The following is a 21,109-nucleotide window of genomic DNA, read 5'->3' as shown; positions in this document are numbered from 1 at the left end:
TCGCCGGCGTATGAAATAGAAATAAAGCTAATTGAGTTCGCGGCGACCGACGAAATTTTCGCCGGTGCCGTGATTGTGTGCACTTCCATATACACATATGTGTTTTATTTTTGACGACGAACATACGCCGCGAAAAAATTCGTCGTTCGCTCCAATTGTGTTCCTAGCATAAAACACTACAAATACTTTTTTGGACAAATCAAGTTACATTAAAAATACAGGGTGAGATAAAAAAAACTGCAACAAAGCAAAAAATCAAATTTTAGAATAAGTTTAGATTTGTTCGAATTGGTCACATTTGGCACGAATAATGGCCTTCAAACGGCCAATGAAACCGTCACACGCTGCCCGAATGTTGCTCTGCGGTATTGTGGCCCATACCCGGCGAAGAGCGTGCTTGAAGTGATCAACACTTTGGTATTTTTTAGTGCCTTGCTTTCAAAAATACTCCAGACACAATAGTCCAACGAATTGGTATCCGAAGATTTTGGTGGCCGTTGTGCGTTGAAAATGAAGCGAGGAACCTCATTTTGGAACCATTCTTGGGTGGCGCGTGATGAGTGCGATGGTGCTGAGTCCTGTTGGAATGTCCAAGGTCTGCGGCCACAATTTTTGTGTGCCCAAGGCTTTAATATACCCTCCAGTATATTTTCGCGATAATATTTGGATTTTTATTCTGATGCCACAGTCGATTAATACGAGCGTAGAGCAACCATCGGCTGTTATGGCGGCCTACACCATCACCATGGTCGGCGCTTGAATTCTGGTGGCCACTGGTCAACCGAAAGTGCACATTTTCAGCTGACCTCTTTGGCAAGTAAACACGTTCCTCTATCCTATAGACGTTGCACTATAAAAAACCTATAGAAATCCACTTAGTTTTGAAAAAACATAAAAAAATTGACATATTAATGTTCCCAAACTTTCATGCATCTACCTGTATTGTTCCACCATGATATAGCCCATGAAACATATTTTCCCGACAATAATATGCAAAGTCTCAGCCGCTCACTGGCAAAATTACTATCTCCACTCGAACACTTTTGCTTGACTCTTGACAAGATTCAGTAACAATTTGCACCAACTTAAACTATATAAATTACTAAGTGATCGAACACACCTATTGTCAAACGCAAATCTTTGTTTACAAATTTTCGCGCCTTCAGTTGTTTTCATTTTTTCATTTGGTTTTGTAAACAATTTTGCAATTAAGAATGAAATATGACCCCCGCGATTGGTAAAAAGTAGCCAGTCCAATCATGTCCAGAAATAAAAATATAAGAACACGAGAAAATACTGCCATACCAAATGAAGAACAACAAAGAAAACGACAAAAATTCGAGCGGACTATAATTGAACCCAGCGAATCTGTGCTATGGCCAGAAACAGATGATAGCTTTTTTTCAGATGTTAAATTGGATACAATTTTAAATACGCACCGGCAACAAGGCGCCAACAAACCAGCCGATTTGAAAAATAATGATAGTTTTTTCAATAATGACAATAGTTTATTTAGTGATATTGTGTTGCCGCATGAATCCGAAGGTGTACACAGCAATGTGGGAGGTACACCAATCAATCCCATACTGCCCACATCGGATACAGGCATTTTGGGTGATGATACACTCTTTTCTGAAATTGATGTTGATCAGATAGTGGCAGGGGAAAATTACAAAGCAGATGATAACTCCGAGAGGCAAGTGCAGCCCGGCAACTCCAAAACTATGAAGGAAGCGGATATATTCGAAAATGATGATTTCCCCCTTGAAGAGCTATTAATGCAAGGGACCCAAAAATTCTTGGCAGATGTAGCTTTTAAAGTGCCCAAACCTCCGGACGGTGGTGGCAACAACAATTGTAAGACACAAACAAATGTTGATTGTTACATGGCAGGTACCCAGTATGAAACTAGGCAAGAAATACAAAATCGCACCTTAAATCCAGAGCAACAGGGACACAGGCTCAACACGGAACTTAGGCATATTAATCGGGACGCGGAGGATGAGAACTTTGGCGAACAACCCTTGGAAGATTTTCCATGTATGGGGGATTTTTATGGTCTTCCGGATAGAGTGAAACGCATGATTTTTGAAACCAAGGGAATTAAAACATTGTATGGTGAGTTAAGAAAATACACAAAAGAACTTTAGGATAATCTGCTTTTCTATCTATGTTTCAGAATGGCAGGATGAATGCCTTAACTTATCGGCAATAAGGCAACGTAAAAATCTTATTTATGCCTTGCCCACCAGTGGTGGTAAAACCTTAGTTGCCGAAATTTTAATGTTGCGCGAGGTTATATGCCGAGAAAAGAATGTCCTGTTTATATTGCCCTATGTGTCCATAGTGCAGGAAAAAGTAAGTTCCACATATGATACAAGTCATATAATTGCAATTTTATTTTGGACTTTGCCACATATAGGTTAGTGCAATGTCGCCCTTTGCCATTGCCTTGGATTTTATTGTGGATGAATATACGGCCGGCAAGGGCAAATGTCCTCCGGTGCCAAGGAAAAAACGTAAAAGCATTTATATAGCCTCCATAGAAAAGGGTGCCGTATTGTTTGACAGTCTCATTGAAGCGGAAAGGGCCAATGAAATTGGTTTAGTTGTTGTCGATGAATTGCATTTGATTGGCGAACGGGGCCGGGGTGCCTACTTAGAAGCTCTGCTCACCAAAGTTATGTATTTAAACGGTTGGTATCTAACGTATTGGTGGGAGTTCAAAAGAAAAGTAACTCAAAAACATTTAAAATTTTAGCAAAAATACAAATTGTTGGCATGAGCGCCACCATTGGAAATCTCTCGGAAATATCAACATTCCTAAATGCTGATGTTTACACGCGCGGCTTTCGTCCAGTCGAATTAAAGGAATACATTAAATGTGGTCGTGATATTTTACAAATAAATTTACAAGGACAAACTTTAGAGGAAATTTTCGTATTTAGTCGTAGTGTTAATTTTAATGTAAGCGTAACATAGCCGAACATATAATAATTCTCCATTCCATTTTTAAAATAATCTATTTTTGACAGTATAGCGAAGCTGTTTTACGTTCGGATCCCGATCATTTGGCTGGTTTGGTAACGGAATGTGCTCCGAAAAACGGCTGTCTGATATTTTGTTCATCGCGGAAAAATTGTGAAAATGTAGCCACGCTTCTAAGTCGGGTGTTGCCAAAGTAAGTAAGGACATGTATTTGAAATATAGGATACTTAGGATTGGTAAGAATGTTGCACTGCTCCAGAACTTGCTGGAATCTACAAATAAGGTATTTTATTCCATATCATAGAGAAACCAGTTGAAAAGTATCAGTCGGTTTTGCCCACAGATGTATACGCTCAGCAAATGTCCAATTATTATACCCTTAGCCATATGGCTACAGAGGGATACGGCCAAAAATGCCTCATCGAAATAACAGTTTTAGACCCTAGGTCTCTTTGGACCAAATTCGTTTGAGGACATTTGGAGTCGATCTAGCGATGCCCGTCCGTCTAGCTGGTGCCCACGATAACTCTAGAAGGGGGCATCCGATATGTTCCAAACTTGGTACATCGTAATATTATTGCCAAACTTAAATCGAGTTCGGAGATGAGCAATATCGGTCCACTTCTTCTGGTACGTCCCCAACCCAGGAAAAGGTCGAAATTTTCAAAGAAAATATTTTAGTGCACAGAAGGAGAAACTATAGATCGATTTTGCTCCAACTTTGCAAATCCTTATATTTGCGTTACTTCTAGGTCAGGTGCGAAAATGGACACTATCAGTCCACAGAGGGTCAAAATTTTGAATAATTACAATTCTTATAAAACGTGTTGTAAGAGTCCGATTGTCTTCAAATTTTACACATCTCAATAATTTAATTAACTCCAGGTCTGGTGTTAAGATGGACAAAATCGGTCCACTTCTTTGGAATGTCCAAGGTCCTCGGCCAAAATGTTTGCGTACCCAAGGCTTTAATACACCATCCAGAATATTTTCGCGATAATATTCGGCATTTATTCTGTTGCCACGGTCGATTAATACGAGCGGAGAGCGACCATCGGCGGTTATGGCGGCCCACACCATCACCATGGCCGGCGCTTGAGTTCTGGTGGCCAACCGAAGGTGCACATTTTCAGCTGACCTCTTTGGCAAGTAAACACGATCATTTTATTTATTTACAAACTGCTGGACAACGAATGTTTTCTCATTGGAGATGGAGAAAACCAAATTCGTCAGTTTACCACTTTCGGCCAAGCGAAGCAACTCTTTAGCTCTTTTGTGTCTATTTTCTTTCTGTAGCGGTGTAAGTTCTTGCACTTTTTGGAATTTCAATGGCTTTACCCCGAGCTCATTTCTCAATATTTGCCGAATGGAATATTGCGATATGTTCAGCTCACGGGCCATTTTTTGGCCATTGCGACGCAGTTGCTTCTTTACTTTTCGTATCATTTCTGCTGATGTTGCTGTTTTCTTCCGTCCACTTCCTTGACGTCGGGCTACACTACCAGTATCACGGTAACGAGCAATGGTACGAGACACAAAAGATTTATTCGCATTTAAATACTGGAGTGCTCCAACGATAGCCACTTGTGGTTTTCCAGCCAAATATAAAGAAATCACCCGATCACGAATAACTTTTTTGTCGGGAAAATTCTCACCAAAATGCTTTTGTAGGCTTGTAAACAATATAATGAGCTGTCACTGGAATAATTTTAACAGCTGTCGGACGAGTGGATTAGAGTGGCGGCAGTCTAAAGTTGGTTGCAGTTTTTTCATCTCACCCTGTATATTAAATTTCACATATCTTACAGAGCCACTAAAAACTCTATTAAAAAAAATAATAATAATACTAAATACTTTCAGGTCGAAATTTCTGGAATATCGTAAAAGTGAAAAAGCCGATCTAATGGATGCTCTCGATAAAGTGTGCGGCATACTGAGTCCTGTTTTGGCGCGTACCATACCCTACGGCGTGGCCTATCATCATTCGGGCCTGACAACCGATGAACGAAAATTTATTGAGACAGCGTATCGTTTTGGAGTTTTAAGTGTTATCTGTTGCACGTCCACACTTGCAGCTGGGGTCAATTTACCCGCCAAACGGGTAATAATACGGGCCCCATATGTTGGCAGCGAATTCATGACGCTGTGCAAATACAAACAAATGATTGGAAGGGCTGGTCGGGCCGGTATGGGCGAGGCAGGTGAAAGTATCCTAATAACCTCCAGCCGTGATAATGTACGAGTGGGTGAGATGCTCTTCTCACCAATGGACAAGGCCATTAGCTCATTGGATTATGATGGGAAAATTGGTTTGCAGGTAGCATTTCATTTCAATTTCCAAATATTGTGTTTTGACACCTGCATTTACAGTCTCTTATTCTAAGTGCAATTGGCATGGGAATGGCCTCATGTCGCGCCGACTTACATCGTTTAGTAAAGGGCACTTTGTTGGCGGTGCAGGCCACCCAACTGGGTGTCTCAGTTACATCCATGGTCAAGGAAATACTCTGTGAAATGTTTAAAAATAAAGTTCTGCAATTGGCCAACAATAGTAGCGATGCCAAAAAGGATGTCTCCGATATAATGATAACACAGGATTTGATCAACAAATCGAACAGTCATCAGTTACCGGAACGTACCATTAAACTACACAACAACACCCGTTTCCAGTTGACCACAATTGGTAGGGCTGCCTTTAAGGCTGGCATTGATTACAAACGTGCCTATGCCATACACAATGAACTGGCCACCGCCCAAAAACAATTGATATTAACAAACTATGCCCACATCCTGTATTTGGTGGTTTCCTTTAATTCCAATGCCAATGGTGATGAACTGTTTCCGGCCGATCCCACAATACTTTTTCATTGCTATGAAAAATTGGAAGAGCCCACACAACGTCTGTTCAAACAGCTGGGCTTTACGGAGGCCCATGCCGCCAAAATGGCCAAGACCATGTCAATTCAAGGACCCATGGAATTGAAATTAAATCGTCTGTACAAAGTGCTAATCCTTCAGGATTTTCTCAATTTAATACCCATACCCAGTGTGGCTAACAAATATAATATCGAACGTGGCACATTGCAAAATCTCACGAGTCAGGCGACGGCAGCAGCCAGTGCCATTGTACGTCTGTGTGATCAAATGGAAGAATTTTGGTGTTTCAAAAATCTATTCGAAAGGGTGGGTAAGAAAATGGATAGATGTGGTACCGTGGAATTGGAGCCGCTGTTGGAGTTGCCTGCAGTGAAAATGGTAAAGGGGAATTCAAAAGAAAGACAAAAAATAAATTGAATTAATTTTTTTCCAGAATCGGGCCAAGCAATTGTACGCAGCTGGCTACAAAACAATTGAGGATATTGCCAAATGTCGCCCAATGCAGTTGGTGAAATCTGTGGAGCACATGCCATTGAGGATAGCTAAGGAAATTATATCAGCAGCCAAGGTATGTGAACATGTGTTCTTTTTCTCAACAACACCGTTGATGTAAAGGCCACTTCATTAATTTCGGTATTTTGAAATTCCCTTCCCTTCCCTTAGATAATACTAATGAAAAAGCTTGATCATTTGGAAGAAGAGACTGAAGCTATCAAAGTGTGTCTCAAGCCCGGCAATGATAATCTCAGTGAGGAAATACAGGTCTAGTTTGGCGTTGAATACAAATATTTGGGTTCCGACCAAACACACAAATTATTAAAAATATTATGCGTTCCTAGTTTGACAGAATTTTGTTGTTATTTCTTTAAGTATTTTTCCTGATAATTAAATACAATTAACATTCCTTAGATCATTTTTGCTTAAATAAAAATTTGCAATTTGAATGAAATCGGCCTTGGGTCTTCAAATTGTTCTCATGAAATAGAATAAAACAAATCTAATTTAAATAACGCTTTAGATAACAAATAAAATAGTTAGTGAGTCAGTTTTGCTGACAGATGTATACCCCCAGCCTTGAGTTATGATTATTCAAATTGTTGACCCTTTATAAGGGAGATTCCGAAGCAGTTGGCCAATATTAACCACTTCGTATCTGACCTAAGACTGATGAAAACATTACAACTCATAAGCTGAACATATCGCAATATTCCATTCGGCAAATATTAAAAATTGAGCTCGGGGTAAAGCCATTGATATTCCAAAAAATGCAAGAACTTACACCGCAACAGAAGGAAAAAAGTCTCAAAAGAGCTAAAGAGTTGCTTTGCTTGGCCGAAAGTGGTGAACTGCCGAATTTGGTTTTCTCCGTCTCCGATGAGAAAACATTCGTTGTCCAGCAGTTTGTAAACAAACAAAATGATCGAATGTTTACTTGCCAAGGAGGTCAGCTGAAAATGTGCACCTTCGGATGACCGGACACCAGAAGTCAAGCGCCGGCCATGGTAATGGTGTGGGCCGTCTTAACAGCCGATGATCAATCGACCGTGGCATCAGAATAAATGCCGAATATTATGGCGAAATTATACTGGAGGGTATATTAAAGCCTTGGGCACGCAAAAATTTTAGCCACAGATCTTGGACATTCCAACAGGGCTCGGCACCATCGCACTCGGCACTCGTCACCCAAGAATGGTTACAAAATGAGGTTTCTCTTGAGATTTAACAGCGCCCAATGGCCACCAAAATCTCCGTAAACCAATCCGTTGCACTATTGTGTCTGGGGTATTTTGGAAAGCTAAGTTGGCAGTAAAAAACCCCAAAGTTTCCATCACCTAAAGCAAGCGCTTCGCCGGAAATGGGCAAAATTACGGCAAACAACATTCGGGCAGCGTGTGACGGTTTCATTGAAAGGCCATAATTCGTGCCAAAGTTGACCAATTCGAACAAATCTAAACTTATTCTAAAATTTGATGTTATTTCCGAATCTTTTTGCTTTCATTCAATAACATTTAAAGAAAAATGTAAAAATTACGGCGTTTGACTTTGTTGCAGTTTTTTATCTCACCCTGTATGTTAGAGCCATATCCAAATCTGAACCGTATGTGAAATTTGAAGAGAGTTGGATGTTTATTCCGCATTCTTTGAGCGTTTTGTTTTTCAAAAATCTTGAGGTACCAGAAGAAATGATGCTGCATGGCTATTTAAAATGTTGACCCTTTTGTGGGGGAGGTACCAGATGGAGTAGACCAATATATCCATCTTCACACCAGATGTGTATAATTTGAAGAGAATCGGATACTTATTTCGGATTTTATGATCGTTTTGGTTATTCAAAACTTTCACACTTTGTGTAGGAGGTACCAGAAGGAATGTTCCGATCTCTATAATCTTTATAACAGATCTTGTGTTGATGAAAATATTGAAACTTTCCAGTCTTAATGGATTCTGATGTTAATTTCGTTGCGAGCTTCATGAATGTTCAAAATGTTGACCCTTTGTGGGGGAGGTACTGGATGGAGTGGACTGATATTGTCCATTTTCTCACCTGACCTTGCACTGATGCAAATATTACGATTCGCAAAGTTGGAACAAAATCGGAGTATTCTTTCTATTTCTGTGCAGTAAATTATTTTCTTTGAAAACGTTGACATTTTGCATGGGAGGTACCAGAAGGAGTGTACCGATATTGCCCATTTCCGAACTCGATCTAAATTTGACAATAATATTACGATGTATCATGTTCGGATCAAATCGGATACTCTCTTCGGGAGTTATCGTGCGCACCAGCCAGCCAGACAGACAGGCGGACGGACATCCCTGGATCAACACCAAATGTCCTGAAGCGGACTTGGTCCAAAGAGACCTAGGGTCTAAAATCGTTATTTCGATGAGGCACGTTTTGGACGTATCAATTGATATATACCCTCTCTAGCCATATGGCTGAGGATGTAAAAATAAGAAACATTTGACCGCTAAATATTGCCCGATGGCCAGCCCTACATTTTGAGACCCATGCTAAATTCCGCGTCGTTTGGTCTATTATTGCGACCTGGATAGCAACTGCATTTTAACACCTAAATATTATGCTATCATCTCCAAAAATAATAGGCTTCTATTCTGTCCCTAACCACACCTCCATGTTATATTTCGTGGGGATCGGGCCATACTTGCGACCTGTAGATTGATTACAAATTAACATTGAAGGAAGTACATACCAAAATCGACACAGCTCGACGAGATAGGAAGATTCATATACATTTTCCTATGTCGTGGACCCATATTTCGAGATGTTACATAATTTTTGGCCCAATCAAACTTACCCCTACCCCGAACACATAGTGTTGTAGGGTATAAAAAATGGTTAAAATTGTTCTCCAAAACCTTCAATACTAATTGCTTTAAGATAATTTTATCATATTATCACAAATTTCTTAATTTTTTGAGATTTAATTAAAGCAAACCAAACGATACCAATCACTTTCAGGTCTTCGCCATTTGCATTTTACATTTTTTTCTCTTCTCAAATACTTCGGCTAGTTGGGTCAACAGATTGATTGCCTTGAAATCTTCCTCGAATATGGCAAAATCTTCTAGTGGTTCCATAAAGGCTAGAGCTTCTTCATAGCTTTCGATTGTGGTCCTGGTAGAGTGTTTTCGGCTGTCTATTCCATCTGCTTCTGTTGACGAACTTGTTGATTGAATACCACCATCAGTCGTCAATTCCTCCTCAAGCAATTCCTCTTTGATTTTATCTGTTTCTATTGTTTGTTTTGTGGATGGGATTTGTCCCTTAAGCATACTTTCCAAAATGCTTATATCCGGCTTTATATCCTTCTCTGGCGAATCCGCCGTTGCTATTTCTTCGTCTTGATCTTCTTGGTAGTCGCCAAAATTTATGGTGGGACCCTCTTCGTCCTCATTGATCATGTCCTCATCATAGTCTGGTCGTTCCCCATCATTGCTCGCACTATCAAATATTGGATGCCGCAGCTGTTGTTCACCCTCTCCTCCCAAGTCCATCAAATGACTGCTGCCGCCATCTGGCAGCATTTGATTCTTTGTACTATCCGGCTGAGAGGACAAGGCATGATCCACTTCCTTGGCACAATAGGTTATGATATCCTTACAGTTGAGAGACTTTTGTGGCTTCCTTGAAACAATTATTTGGCTCATGTGATCCAGGTCAATATTGAAGACAGACTTGAAATCTCGTATCCAGGCTCGGTTGGGGAAAAACTTTTCAATATTTATGATTTCTTTGAACTCCATGGCACGATCACGTATCACGTCATCGGTTATCTGCTGTAGCTTGTGGAAGTGGGCCCGTTTGATATACTCGTACATACAGTTGCCGAGGAAATTGATTTTCTTGTGCCTCACCACTTTGGAGTCATCTTTCATGACATCAATAATCTGACAACTGGCATAATATTTGAGGATCTGTTTGCGATTGGCGACAACATTTTTGATTTGTTCCCAACTGCATTTAAAGGCCGATGCCACGCGCTGATACACTGGCAATTCATCGTACATGCGAATGGCCTGCACCCGTTCCTCCAAGTTGAGAATTTTTCGGGGTTTGTCCTTGAGCATTTGTCGCTGTATGACATACTGGCAGAGCTGTAAAAAGGGAACAAAACAAAAATATGGACAAGGTAGTATAAAAATAAATAAATATAACTGAAATTTTGAACTTTTGTGAGAGAGGTACTAGAAGGTGTTGGCCGACATATCCCTTATTAAAGTTTGACGCAACATTGAAATATTGGAAATTTGAAAAGAATCGGATACCAATTTTGCATATTTTATGAACAAAATTTGTGTTCAAAATTTTCATCTCTTGTGAGGGAGGTACTAATTGGTCCGCTATATGCACTCCGAAGTTTGAAAAGAATCGGTCTCGTTGTGCGGATTTCAAAAGAGTTATGATTATTCATAATTTGACCTCTTTTTGGGGCCGGCATCAGAGAGAGTGATCCGCTATATCACATTTTCACACCTGATCTTGTGTTGGAAGAAAAATTGGGATGTGCAGAAAAGAATCTGACTATTTTTATATCCTCAGCTATATGGCTACAGAGGGTGTATACCATTTGATACGGCCAAAACGTGACTTATCGAAAAAAAAAAAAAAACAGCTTTGGACCCTAGGTCTCTTTGGACCAAATCCGTTCCAGGGCATTAGAAGTCGATCTAGCGTTGTCTGACCGTCCGTCTGGCTCTCGAAGGGAGTATTCGATTTGAGCCGAACTTCTAATACCTCCCTCACAAAATGTCGAAAATTTCAAAGAAAATAATTTACTGCACAGAAAGAGGAAGGATAATCCGATTTTGCTCCAACTATGCATAACCTAATATTAGCATCAGTGGTGGGTCAGGTGCGAAAATCGGTCCACTCCATCAAGTACCTCCCCCACAAAGGTCAACATTTGGGTTAATTATAACTCTTACAAAATGTGATCTAAGAGTCCGATTGTCTTCAACTTACATACACAACAATATTTTTATTTATCCAAGGATAGGTATGAAGATGGAATATTTCGGACCACTCCTTCTGGTATCATTCCCACAAAGGGTCAACATTTTGAATAACTGTGAAGTTCGAAAAACACGAAATGAGCATCCGATTCCTTTCAAATTTCATACTTCTCAATATTTCTACTTAAGCCAAATCGGGTGTGAAGATGGAATATTTCGGACCACTTCTTCTAGTACCTCCCCCACAAAGTGTCAAAATTTGGAATAACCTAAAGCTCATAAAACGCAAAATAAGCGTCCGATTACTTTCAAATTTCATACTTCTCAATATTTCTACTTAAGCCAAATCTGGTGTGAAGATGGAATATTTCGGACCACTTCTTCACCCCCACAACGGGTCAAAATTTTTAATAATTATACCTCTCATAAAACTCAAGCTTTTCGAAATATTATCAGATATCTCATTTAAAGTGAACCAAGTAGTCGATCCGAAATCCGAATATGATACGTTTTAATATTTTTATCAGACTTATGTCAAATACGAAATATATAATAATAGCCCACTTCTTCCGGACCTCTTCCATACAGGGTCAACAATTTGAATAATCATAATACATGTCAAAATATATTTAAATAACCGAACATTGGCTGAGAGTTTGTAGCTGTCGGCTATACCGAATGATACCATTTAACTTGTCAATTTTGAATCTATGAAAAACCGAAAACTCGAGACATTTAAAAACAATTATCTTTGACCAACGTTAAAGGGGTTATTTCCAATGCCTGAATCCATGAAAAGATCTTCGTATTTTTATAAATTCCATTTTACTTTTCAAAGCCCTCCTCAGTGTTTAAGAATGAATTTTTCAGGTCCCTCTCTGCCAACCGATAAAAAACACATCAAACTGAACAAATAAGAGACATAAGTGAGCAAATGAGTCGGCGGCATTGAAACCAAAATGCAAAATTTGTTTTGCACTTGCATTTGTTTTGATGCCTTTACCATGAATCCAATGCACACCCACTTGCACATTTACTCCTTCTCACTTGTGTCAAAAATCATAGAAGGCAAAGGGGAGCAGCAAAGAGAATACACATCCAGATATATCTGAGAGAGAGAGCGTCAGAGAAAATGAGCGAAGCTCCATTGACAAAGGCAAACCCCCAAACCTGATGTTCCGAGAAAAAGCTAAAAGAGACACTCCAATGAAATAAGAATTTATTTCAAAAATGAGGGGGAGGGGGCATACCGACAAACTGCACTCTTGTTGACTTTACTTTCGATATGTGGTGGGGGTTAGGTTGCTCTGTGCCTTGTCAAATTCAGACATCGTAATGTGTTGCATTTTTTTGTGGTTGATGGTGGATTTGAAACAAAAATAGGGGGGTTACAGAATTATAATTCGAAAAACAACAAAGTTTTTTGTAAGAAACCATTATTGAAATTTTATATAAAAAAATAGAAATCTTCTCCAAATTGACATTTTTTTTAAAAAAAGTATTCCCATTTATAGTTACCTTTTTTCCCCGCCGATGTTTTAAACCAAATTTCTTTTTGGACTCAATTTTGGACACAAACGCTGGTATACACACGAACGGGAGAGTACAAAGCTATAAATCCAATCACTACAAGCCGTACAGGACGTTGTTGACGAGAAAATGTTTGAACGCAACTGAAATGTGCCAACGACAAATTGTCTCACCAAGCAGCGTCCACGGAAGAAATACACAGTAGAGCGCAAGCGACAATGAAAGAGAGAGCTTGTTACCCGAACCAACCAGCCAGCCAGCCACCAGCTACTGGCCAGTTATGAAAGTCGAAAAACGACGAACAGGCACCACAGACGCAATACCCGGCTTGTGGGGGAATATTCTACAAGAGGTTGTGTAGAATGAAGAAACTTGGTCAGCGACGAAACCCATTCGGACCACACAACCTTGTACGTGAGTCAGTTCGCCAGTCTTTAAATGTACTCGGAGAGTGTTGTACAAAAATTGACATTCCCATCCATTGAGATACAAACAAACACACATACATATGTAAGCAGGCATATGGTTTGATTCGGAGTGCAAAGTTTATTGGTCTTTTACTGGGTACAGACAGCACGCGAGAATATCGCTCTATGGGTATATATTTTTGACATAGTTAAACAGAGACTTTTCTGGATTGAAAAACTGGATATTAAAGCACGATATTCGATTTTTATATACTTTGCCAACAAATAGAGGTAATGGCATTTGCCATTTAAATGTAGTTACCTTTGTGTGGTTTGAAATTGTAATCGCTTTATAAACAAAAGGTTATTATAACACGGCACCAATAAGTGTGTAGTCGTACGGCATTACCACCGACCAAAATCCAACCAGAGAACTGAGTCTACGATCATCGGGGAACTCAATAATCGCATATTTAAAAATGCAATTATTGAGTTTCCTGATGATCGGTCGTAGCGTATCACCTTAGACATATCAGTTCGAATGCTAATAGAACGCAGATTCGACATATCAAATTTCTCACCAGTTTTCGATACTGGCACTACACGAGCAACCTTTCACGCCCGTCGAAATGTAGATATCATAAAAACCGAATTGATAAAATGCAGGAAATATGTCTGATGAGCCGCATAGCCAACGGCGAAACGCGTCGCATAGTGGTGAGTGTGTGATAGTGTCTATCTGGCTTTCCTTTTCACTGCAAATTTCAGATCATTAAGCTCGTCTCGAAAGAGAAATCAAACACATAAATCATAAAACATATGATCTTCGCCTTAATAAGGCAAAACTCAAAAATTCAGCCGAGCCTGGCTGTGGGATTTGAACCGCGGACCTCAGTGTGCAGCCAACTAGAAGTTGCCGTCTCTACGTTCAGAGCCATTAACCCGTCTTCCTAAAGTAGCACTAAAACAAGTGTATGCATTGGAAGCAATGTAGTTGTTGTGGACAAAAAATCCATCACTACAAAAAAAAAAACAAAAAAAACTTTGCTGTGAAAAAAAGATCTCCCAATAGAACTTGAGTCGAACCTGGAGAGTTTCTAGTGTATAATTCGCATATGCTAATTTGCAATAAGTTCGAAATATATACTACTTTCCAGAGAACGGCCCTTGTAAGCCATCATCCACACCAAATATGCCTGATGAACCGCATAACCAACGGCGAAACGCGTCGCATAGTGGTGAGTGTGTGATAGTGTCTACCTGCTTTCCTTTTCACTGCAAATTTCAGATCATTAAGCTCGTCTCGAAAGAGAAATCAAACGCAGGAAATGACACTTGAGGAGAAATGTCTGGGCAACCATTTTGGGAAGATCTCTGATCCAGCGAGACATAAATCGGCAGTAACCAACAAATCGAAACTTCCGAGGCAAAGTTCTGTTAATGTCGAGGATGATGAAAAGTCGAAAGATGAGTTATCACCCAACGCAACTTATGGTAGTGACGTTAGAGATGCAAAATTCTACAAAAATGCCTTTTTGTGTCTCGGCATGTTTGTGGATAGGGATCCGAATTTCCATACCGGGAAGGATATCTCATGTATCAAGACTATGTTTAGGTACGTGAGAAAGTTCGAAAGAATTCAGTGAGCTACGGTTTTACAGAGCACGAAATTGGATTCTAAAGCAAAGGCAAAGCAGGAAACTCATCACAGTAGCCGATAAATCGAAAGGGAAAGTTCTGTTAATGTCGAGGATGATGAAATGTCGAAAGATGAGTTATCAACCAACTAATGACAGTGACGTTAGAGATGCCAAATTCTACAAGAATGCCTTTTTGTGTCTCGGCAAGTTGGGAGACCGGGAAGGAAATCTACCATATTAAGTTCGAAAGAATTCAGCGAGCTACGGTTTTGCAGAGCACAAAATTGGAACCTAAAGCAAAGGCAAAGCCGGAAACTCATTAGAGTAAATCGGCTGCGTCTACGTCCGTGAAGGCAATGGTCACTCACACAGTCACTCCATCTATCTCATATAGAGTTTCTCTTGGTAAGGGCTGTAAAAATCAATGCTACTACAGAAAAGTCTACCTCTGAGCCTACCCGTGGAAAGAGGAAAAACTGTACGAAAGGATACAAAATTCTACAAGAATGAGTTTTTTGTGTCTCGGAAAGTTCGTGGAAAGGAATCCGAATTTGCATACCGGGAAAGAAATCTCATATATAAAGACAATGCTTAGATTCCTGAGGAAGTTTAAAATAACTTACCCAAACGCGAACTCTTGGTGGTACACAGCCACAGCTCAGTGAGCTACAATTTTGCAGAGCACGAAATCGGATCCCAAATCAAAGGCAAAGCCGTTTTAGGCTGCATCTAATCGCTCTTCCGAGAAGGCAATGGTAACACACCCCGTCACACCATCTGTCTCATATGCAGCTTTTCTTGGTCAGGGCTGCAACAGTCAAGGCAGTGGAAAGAGGAAAAACTGCGCGAGAGAACTACGTCGATGACATGCAAAGACGACCTCAGATTAGCTATAATTGAAAGAGGTGACCCGGAAGGGGAAATCAGTAATAGTCATTGATTGATTTTTGAAAGAAGTCTAAGCAGACATGTGTATTTTGCCAGTAGGCAGGATAAGTTTTCCGTATCCGTATTTTCGTATAGCCCCCATATAACGGTACCTCCAGATATTCGGTATTTTGATGATTTTTAGCTACATTATTCACAGGAATTGTTTCAAATTTCGTATTCGAAGTTTGTAATGGATACTAAAGCCTATGCCTACAAATTTTGTATGCAGGTTCTGGTCTTCGTATAGCCTCCATGTAACGGTGTCTCCCTTTTTTAAGTATTTTGATTATTTTAGCGACATTATTCGCCGGAATTGTTTCAAACTTGGTATTAATTAGTGAGTAATCCAGCCTATGACAAAACATTTCTTATGCAGGTCCACGTCTTCGTATAGCCCTCGTATAAAGATAATCATTTAAACGGTAATTTTAGCTGCTTTTTTACTTGTTTGAGTTAAAGGGTTCTTCATCGCTCCCCTAAATAACGTTAGAATGCGTCCCATTACAAGATTTAGCTTATTCACGTTTTTTGGTCATCATTTGCTTAATATACAGTTGGGATGTCCCCCAGAACGATAAAAACTCTGAATAGGGATACATAATACAACTCATTCTCTGTTTTAACTTATTTTTAATGAAAATAGCAACTAAACATTATATGCTTTTTGTAAATGCAAAAAAAAAATTACAATTTTAACCAGGGATCACTCGATGCATTATTCCTAATTAAGGCAATTGGTGCCGATGACGTAGATGATGAGGCCTGCTCATATATACTACCATTTTCTACTTCGCGGATTTCGCTGGTTGAGCCTGATGATTTTGTATGTTTTTGCGATTCATAGTTGTTTGTTCTGTCTATCGTAGAAACGCGACCATTTGCATCCAAAACTAATTGATTCATACAAGCATCGAAAAGAATATCATTGATGGCTTTACGGGCCAATAATTTCTGTTCATTCGTTAGCTCGTCATATTGTATGGCCCAAGATCTGGCCATTATCTCCGACGCAAGAGACATTGTATTATTTGTATCGGATGAATTTATAGGTTTCGATGTCATGGTTTTAACATCCCGTACATATTTTGGGGTATTTGTCATTAACGATCGGTTGTTAATTTTTTCATTGGTTGAATTCGAAGCACCTGGATCGTTGTCATTATTGGGCACGACCTGAATATGTTGTTCTTTGGGTATGGTTTTCAGTTTGAATTGTTTGGGAACAAGTGTCTTGATAGACCATTGACTTTCTGAATTAAGATTTTCCATACTATCGACAACGACGCCAGTAGATGCTGTAGCGTCCACACTCGTTTCCGAATCGTATTCATCATAAATCGTTGAGTGTTGTGGAAGCGAAGCGGCAACATCGGGCAGTATAATAGTATTTTTGTTATTTCTTCCATCGCTGCAGGCTAAGCCATTTGATAAAGTCACATCCCTCATCGTGCGGAGATCAGTTTTACAACTCGATGTAACATCATCCAACATCGGATAATGTTGATATTCGTGTTCGTAATCTGCCTGCGAATTGTCGTCATTGTCTCCGTCCCCATTGGTATGTTCAATGAATTGTTCATCCTTCATTTGTAGGGCATCATGAATGTCGGTACTGTCATTTTTAGTAGCACTATCCACCCCACCGCCATCATCATCCACCAGAGCATGGGACAAATTTTCCACAACATAATCATAATCAGTTTCTTCATATTTATCATAGTCGAAATCGTGATCGGTGCTGGCCATCTGAGGTTGATATTCAATTATATTGTCTTTCAGTCGACGTAATACGTGTTTATCGCTTGTCTTTAATACTGTCGATGGGTGGCGACGTTTTCGCTGTAAAAGGAGGGAAAGAAATCAAACCAAATCATTAGAAAAATGCATTCACAATAACAAAAAAATGTATAAAAATACGGAATCTATCGAAATCTATTAAGTTTATCTACTACAGGGTGAGATGAAAAAATTGCAACCAACTTCAGACTGCTGTCATTTCCAAGCCACTCGCCCGACAGCTGTTAAAATTATTCCAGTGATAGCTCATTTTATTGTTTACAAGAGTACAAAAGCATTTTGGTGAGAATTTTCCAGAACAACGTTATTCGTGATGGATTTCAAGCGTGATAGTGTGATTTCTTTACATATGGCTGGAAAACCACAAGTGGCTATCGTTAGAGGACTCCAGCATTTAAATGTGAATAAATCTTTTGTGTCTCGTACCATCGCTCATTACCGATTACGTGATACTGGTACCGTAGCCCGACGTCAAGGAAGTGGACGGAAGAAAACAGCAACATCAGCAGAAATGGTTGGAAAAGTAAAGAACGACTTGATCGATACCCGCGTCGCGTAGTGGCCGAAAAATGGCTCGTCAGCTGAACATATCGCAATATTCCATTCGACAAATATTCAAAAATGAGCTCAAGGTAAAGTCATTGAAAATCCAAAAAGTGGAAGAATTTACATCGCAACCGACAAAAAAAAATTGAATCAAAAGAGCTAAAGAGTTGCTTCGCTTGGCCGAAAGTGGTGAACTGCCGAATTTGATTTTCTCCATCTCCGATTAGAAAAAATTCGTTGTCCAGCAGTTTGTAAATAAATAAAATGATCGTGTTTACTTGCCAAAGAGGTCAGCTGAAACTGTGCACCTTAGGTTGGCCACTAGAACTCAAGCGTCACCCATGGTGATGGCGTGGGCCGCCATAACAGCCGATGGTCGCTCTCCGCTCGTATTAATCGTGGCAAACCGTGGCATCAGAATAAATGCCGAATATTATTACGAAAATATTCTGGAGGGTGTATTGTTTGGCCTTGGCAAACATTTTGGCCGCAGACCTTGGACTCAGCACGCGCCACCTAAGAATGGTTACAAAATTAGATTCCTCGCTTCATTTCCAGCGCACAATGGCCAGCAAAATCTCCGGATACCAATCCCTTGGATTATTGGTCTAGGGTATTTTGGAAAGCAAGGTTGGCACTAAAAAATACCAAAGTGTCGATCACCTCAAGCAAGCGCTTCGCCGGGAATGGGCCAAACTACCGCAGAGCAACATTCGGGCAGCGTGTGACGGTTTCATTGGCCGTTTGAAGGACATTATTCGTGCCAAAGATGACTAATTCAAACAAATCTAAACTTATTCTAAAATTTGAAACTATTTCAGACATTTTTTGCTCGAACCCCGACTTTCGGGGTCCTGGTCCGTCCCCCAAGAAAAAATAGTTTCCCGGTATCAGGGTGAAAATACCTACTACTGGAAAAACATTAAATTTTGAAGAGTTTTTACTAAACTAGAGTTTAGCCAAATTTTCGTACTTTTCGTGGCCGAATTTCGAACTTCCAAAAGCCCAACCTTACTGCACTATGCACCAAGACTGAATCTCGTGCAAAATTTCAGAATCCAGTCTGTTATTCTACTACTCTGTTATATGATAAAGCTAGATCTACGTTTAAACTTGCGTTTGCGTTTTTTTTTTTTTTTTTTCAACAAAATAGGCGATTTTCCTTACTCCATATGTTTGACAACACTTCAACTTACCATAATACTCTTCTCTCCGCTGCCATCTACTAATTTACGTTTTCTCTCTTCTCTGCGAGACGCCGTTTCCGACTGCAAAAAACTCAATAAATCAAAATACCACAATGTCGACTTATATTGGCGGCCCTCTTCCAAGCTATTATTGATTCGGGCACATTCGCGCCGATAATTTGTACGAAAAATGTTAATTTTACGCAAAACATCCTCCCGATCCGAATCAGGTTCGATTTCTCTCAACTTTTCCAACATCAGGTCGTATGCCTCACATTTTACATGTCGATTCTTGTAATTGACATGATTTACATCCCACAAAGCCGGCTGAGATTCGTAGAGACAAAAAAACTCTGTCCAAAATTCCTTGTTGTGAATGGAATGAATTGTTTGACGTTGTGGCGTTGATGACATTCTCTTTTATTTTATCTTGCTCTGTTTGTTTATTGTGGTCGCACGCACAATTTATTGTTTATGTGGTTTTTTGTTGTTGTTGTATTTTCCGAATAAAAAACAAATGCGGGTATCCGCGTTCGACAACCCCACACAATCCGATTTGGAAAAGAACTGTTTATTAGAGTTGGCAAATAATCGATGACAATATGGGTAGTATCGATATTTTTATTGTGTGTCCATATCGATTTATAATTTTTACAATCGTTAACAGCACACCTCTTGAAAACGAATATATTATTCAAAATGTACTGCCTTGTTCCAAAACCTGCAACAATTTAAAAATTCTACAACTTTTTGTAGAAGATAGTGAATACCAACTATTATTATAAACGAAACACACAGCGAAAATAATCGCGACAATTTGTACATGACCAGCAAATATCGAAAAATTGCAAAAAATCTAGAAGAGCATTGTTCTGTTCCAGAACTGCAAAAATATAAACAAGTAAAATCGGAGTTATGTTTGGCCGGGGCGAACTTTTTATACCCTCCACCATCCGGAGGAACTTGGCGGCTATACGAAGACGTGGTTCAGGATAATGTGGCGTTTCCACTGCACTTGATTCGCTCTCTATTCGTTGTTTGACCCTTAACTATGAAAAAACTACCTAATTCTTCACACAAAATTTCCTGAGCGAACACTCATATTTGTACGTTGTTCAAATCAAATCACTCTCAGAACAAAGAAAAAATATGTCCCATCCCTAACAAATGAGAGCATTTATCGAAAAAATAAATTATGACATTTAAAAATTAAAAATGGAAAAATTTGATGAAATTTTAAAAAATTTTGGGAAGACTGAAAATTATGAATGAAAACTACAATGTTGAATGGCGTATGTACATTCAAACGAAAGTAAATTTTGTTTTCTCTCTCATTCGAGGTACGCATTTTGTCCACGAGTTCAAATTTCCACAGAAAACGCAAACAAAAGAGGCAACATTTTCAAAATGTTTCTACCGGCAGAAAAAATGTTTGACAAGTGTCTCTCCAGCAGAATTTAAAAATGGAAAAACACAAAAATGTGTTCAAAATGTCAACATTTACACAAAAAGTTGAAATCGTGAATGAAAATTGTAAAATTAATGATATAATAAATCTTTGGGAGGAAAACAATAATTTCTTCTATTCATATTAGTGAGAATTTCATGTATTTTCGTATAAATTCCCATTAAAATCAACAAACAAAATTTTTGAAAAAAGGAATTATTTTACTATGAATTACGAATCGTGCCGTATGAACGGGTTAATTCGTGTACCTAATTCTGAGAG

At 39.4% G+C, this 21,109-nt stretch overlaps 3 protein-coding genes across 3 annotated transcripts; 1 reads left to right on the top strand and 2 right to left on the bottom strand.

Moving 5' to 3' along the window:
* Positions 1-1,130: 1,130 nt before the first annotated feature.
* LOC101893481 (helicase POLQ-like) lies at positions 1,131-6,773 on the top strand. The gene is made up of 9 exons (XM_005183907.4): positions 1,131-2,118; positions 2,180-2,358; positions 2,423-2,696; positions 2,762-2,967; positions 3,036-3,181; positions 4,849-5,305; positions 5,359-6,243; positions 6,299-6,433; positions 6,529-6,773. Exons 1-9 carry the CDS (start codon positions 1,260-1,262, stop codon positions 6,631-6,633), a joined length of 3,246 nt encoding a protein of 1,081 aa, XP_005183964.2. The 5' UTR covers positions 1,131-1,259; the 3' UTR covers positions 6,634-6,773.
* Positions 6,774-9,345: 2,572 nt separating this feature from the next.
* Positions 9,346-10,209, bottom strand: LOC101891930 (uncharacterized). Its single transcript, XM_020036882.2, has one exon. The coding sequence runs from the start codon at positions 10,207-10,209 to the stop codon at positions 9,346-9,348; it is 864 nt and encodes a 287-aa protein (XP_019892441.2).
* LOC101893312 (uncharacterized) lies at positions 10,125-19,961 on the bottom strand. The gene is made up of 3 exons (XM_059126058.1): positions 19,390-19,961; positions 16,539-17,689; positions 10,125-10,485 (listed from the first exon to the last, which is right to left on the bottom strand). The coding sequence occupies exons 1-3, from the start codon at positions 19,792-19,794 to the stop codon at positions 10,263-10,265; spliced, it is 1,779 nt and encodes a 592-aa protein (XP_058982041.1). The 5' UTR covers positions 19,795-19,961; the 3' UTR covers positions 10,125-10,262.
* Positions 19,962-21,109: the final 1,148 nt, after the last annotated feature.

This window comes from Musca domestica, unplaced genomic scaffold (genome assembly GCF_030504385.1).
Source record: "Musca domestica strain aabys unplaced genomic scaffold, Musca_domestica.polishedcontigs.V.1.1 36, whole genome shotgun sequence".
In the NCBI taxonomy this organism is placed as follows: domain Eukaryota; kingdom Metazoa; phylum Arthropoda; class Insecta; order Diptera; family Muscidae; genus Musca; species Musca domestica.
This window is presented reverse-complemented; position numbering and strand designations above follow the sequence as displayed.

Excerpts from the sequence above, each read along its gene's own strand:
- LOC101893312 (XM_059126058.1), bottom strand. The coding sequence starts at position 19,794 with ATGTCATCAACGCCACAACGTCAAACAATTCATTCCATTCACAACAAG. Across the intron at positions 17,690-19,389 it reads GCGGAGAGAAGAGTATTATG|CGAAAACGTCGCCACCCATC; the intron begins GTAAGTTGAAGT and ends CTCCTTTTACAG. Across the intron at positions 10,486-16,538 it reads AGTGATCCCTGGTTAAAATT|CTCTGCCAGTATGTCATACA; the intron begins GTAATTTTTTTT and ends CCCTTTTTACAG.
- LOC101891930 (XM_020036882.2), bottom strand. The coding sequence starts at position 10,209 with ATGTACGAGTATATCAAACGGGCCCACTTCCACAAGCTACAGCAGATA.
- LOC101893481 (XM_005183907.4), top strand. The coding sequence starts at position 1,260 with ATGTCCAGAAATAAAAATATAAGAACACGAGAAAATACTGCCATACCA. Across the intron at positions 2,359-2,422 it reads TGTCCATAGTGCAGGAAAAA|GTTAGTGCAATGTCGCCCTT; the intron begins GTAAGTTCCACA and ends TGCCACATATAG. Across the intron at positions 6,434-6,528 it reads AAATTATATCAGCAGCCAAG|ATAATACTAATGAAAAAGCT; the intron begins GTATGTGAACAT and ends CCCTTCCCTTAG.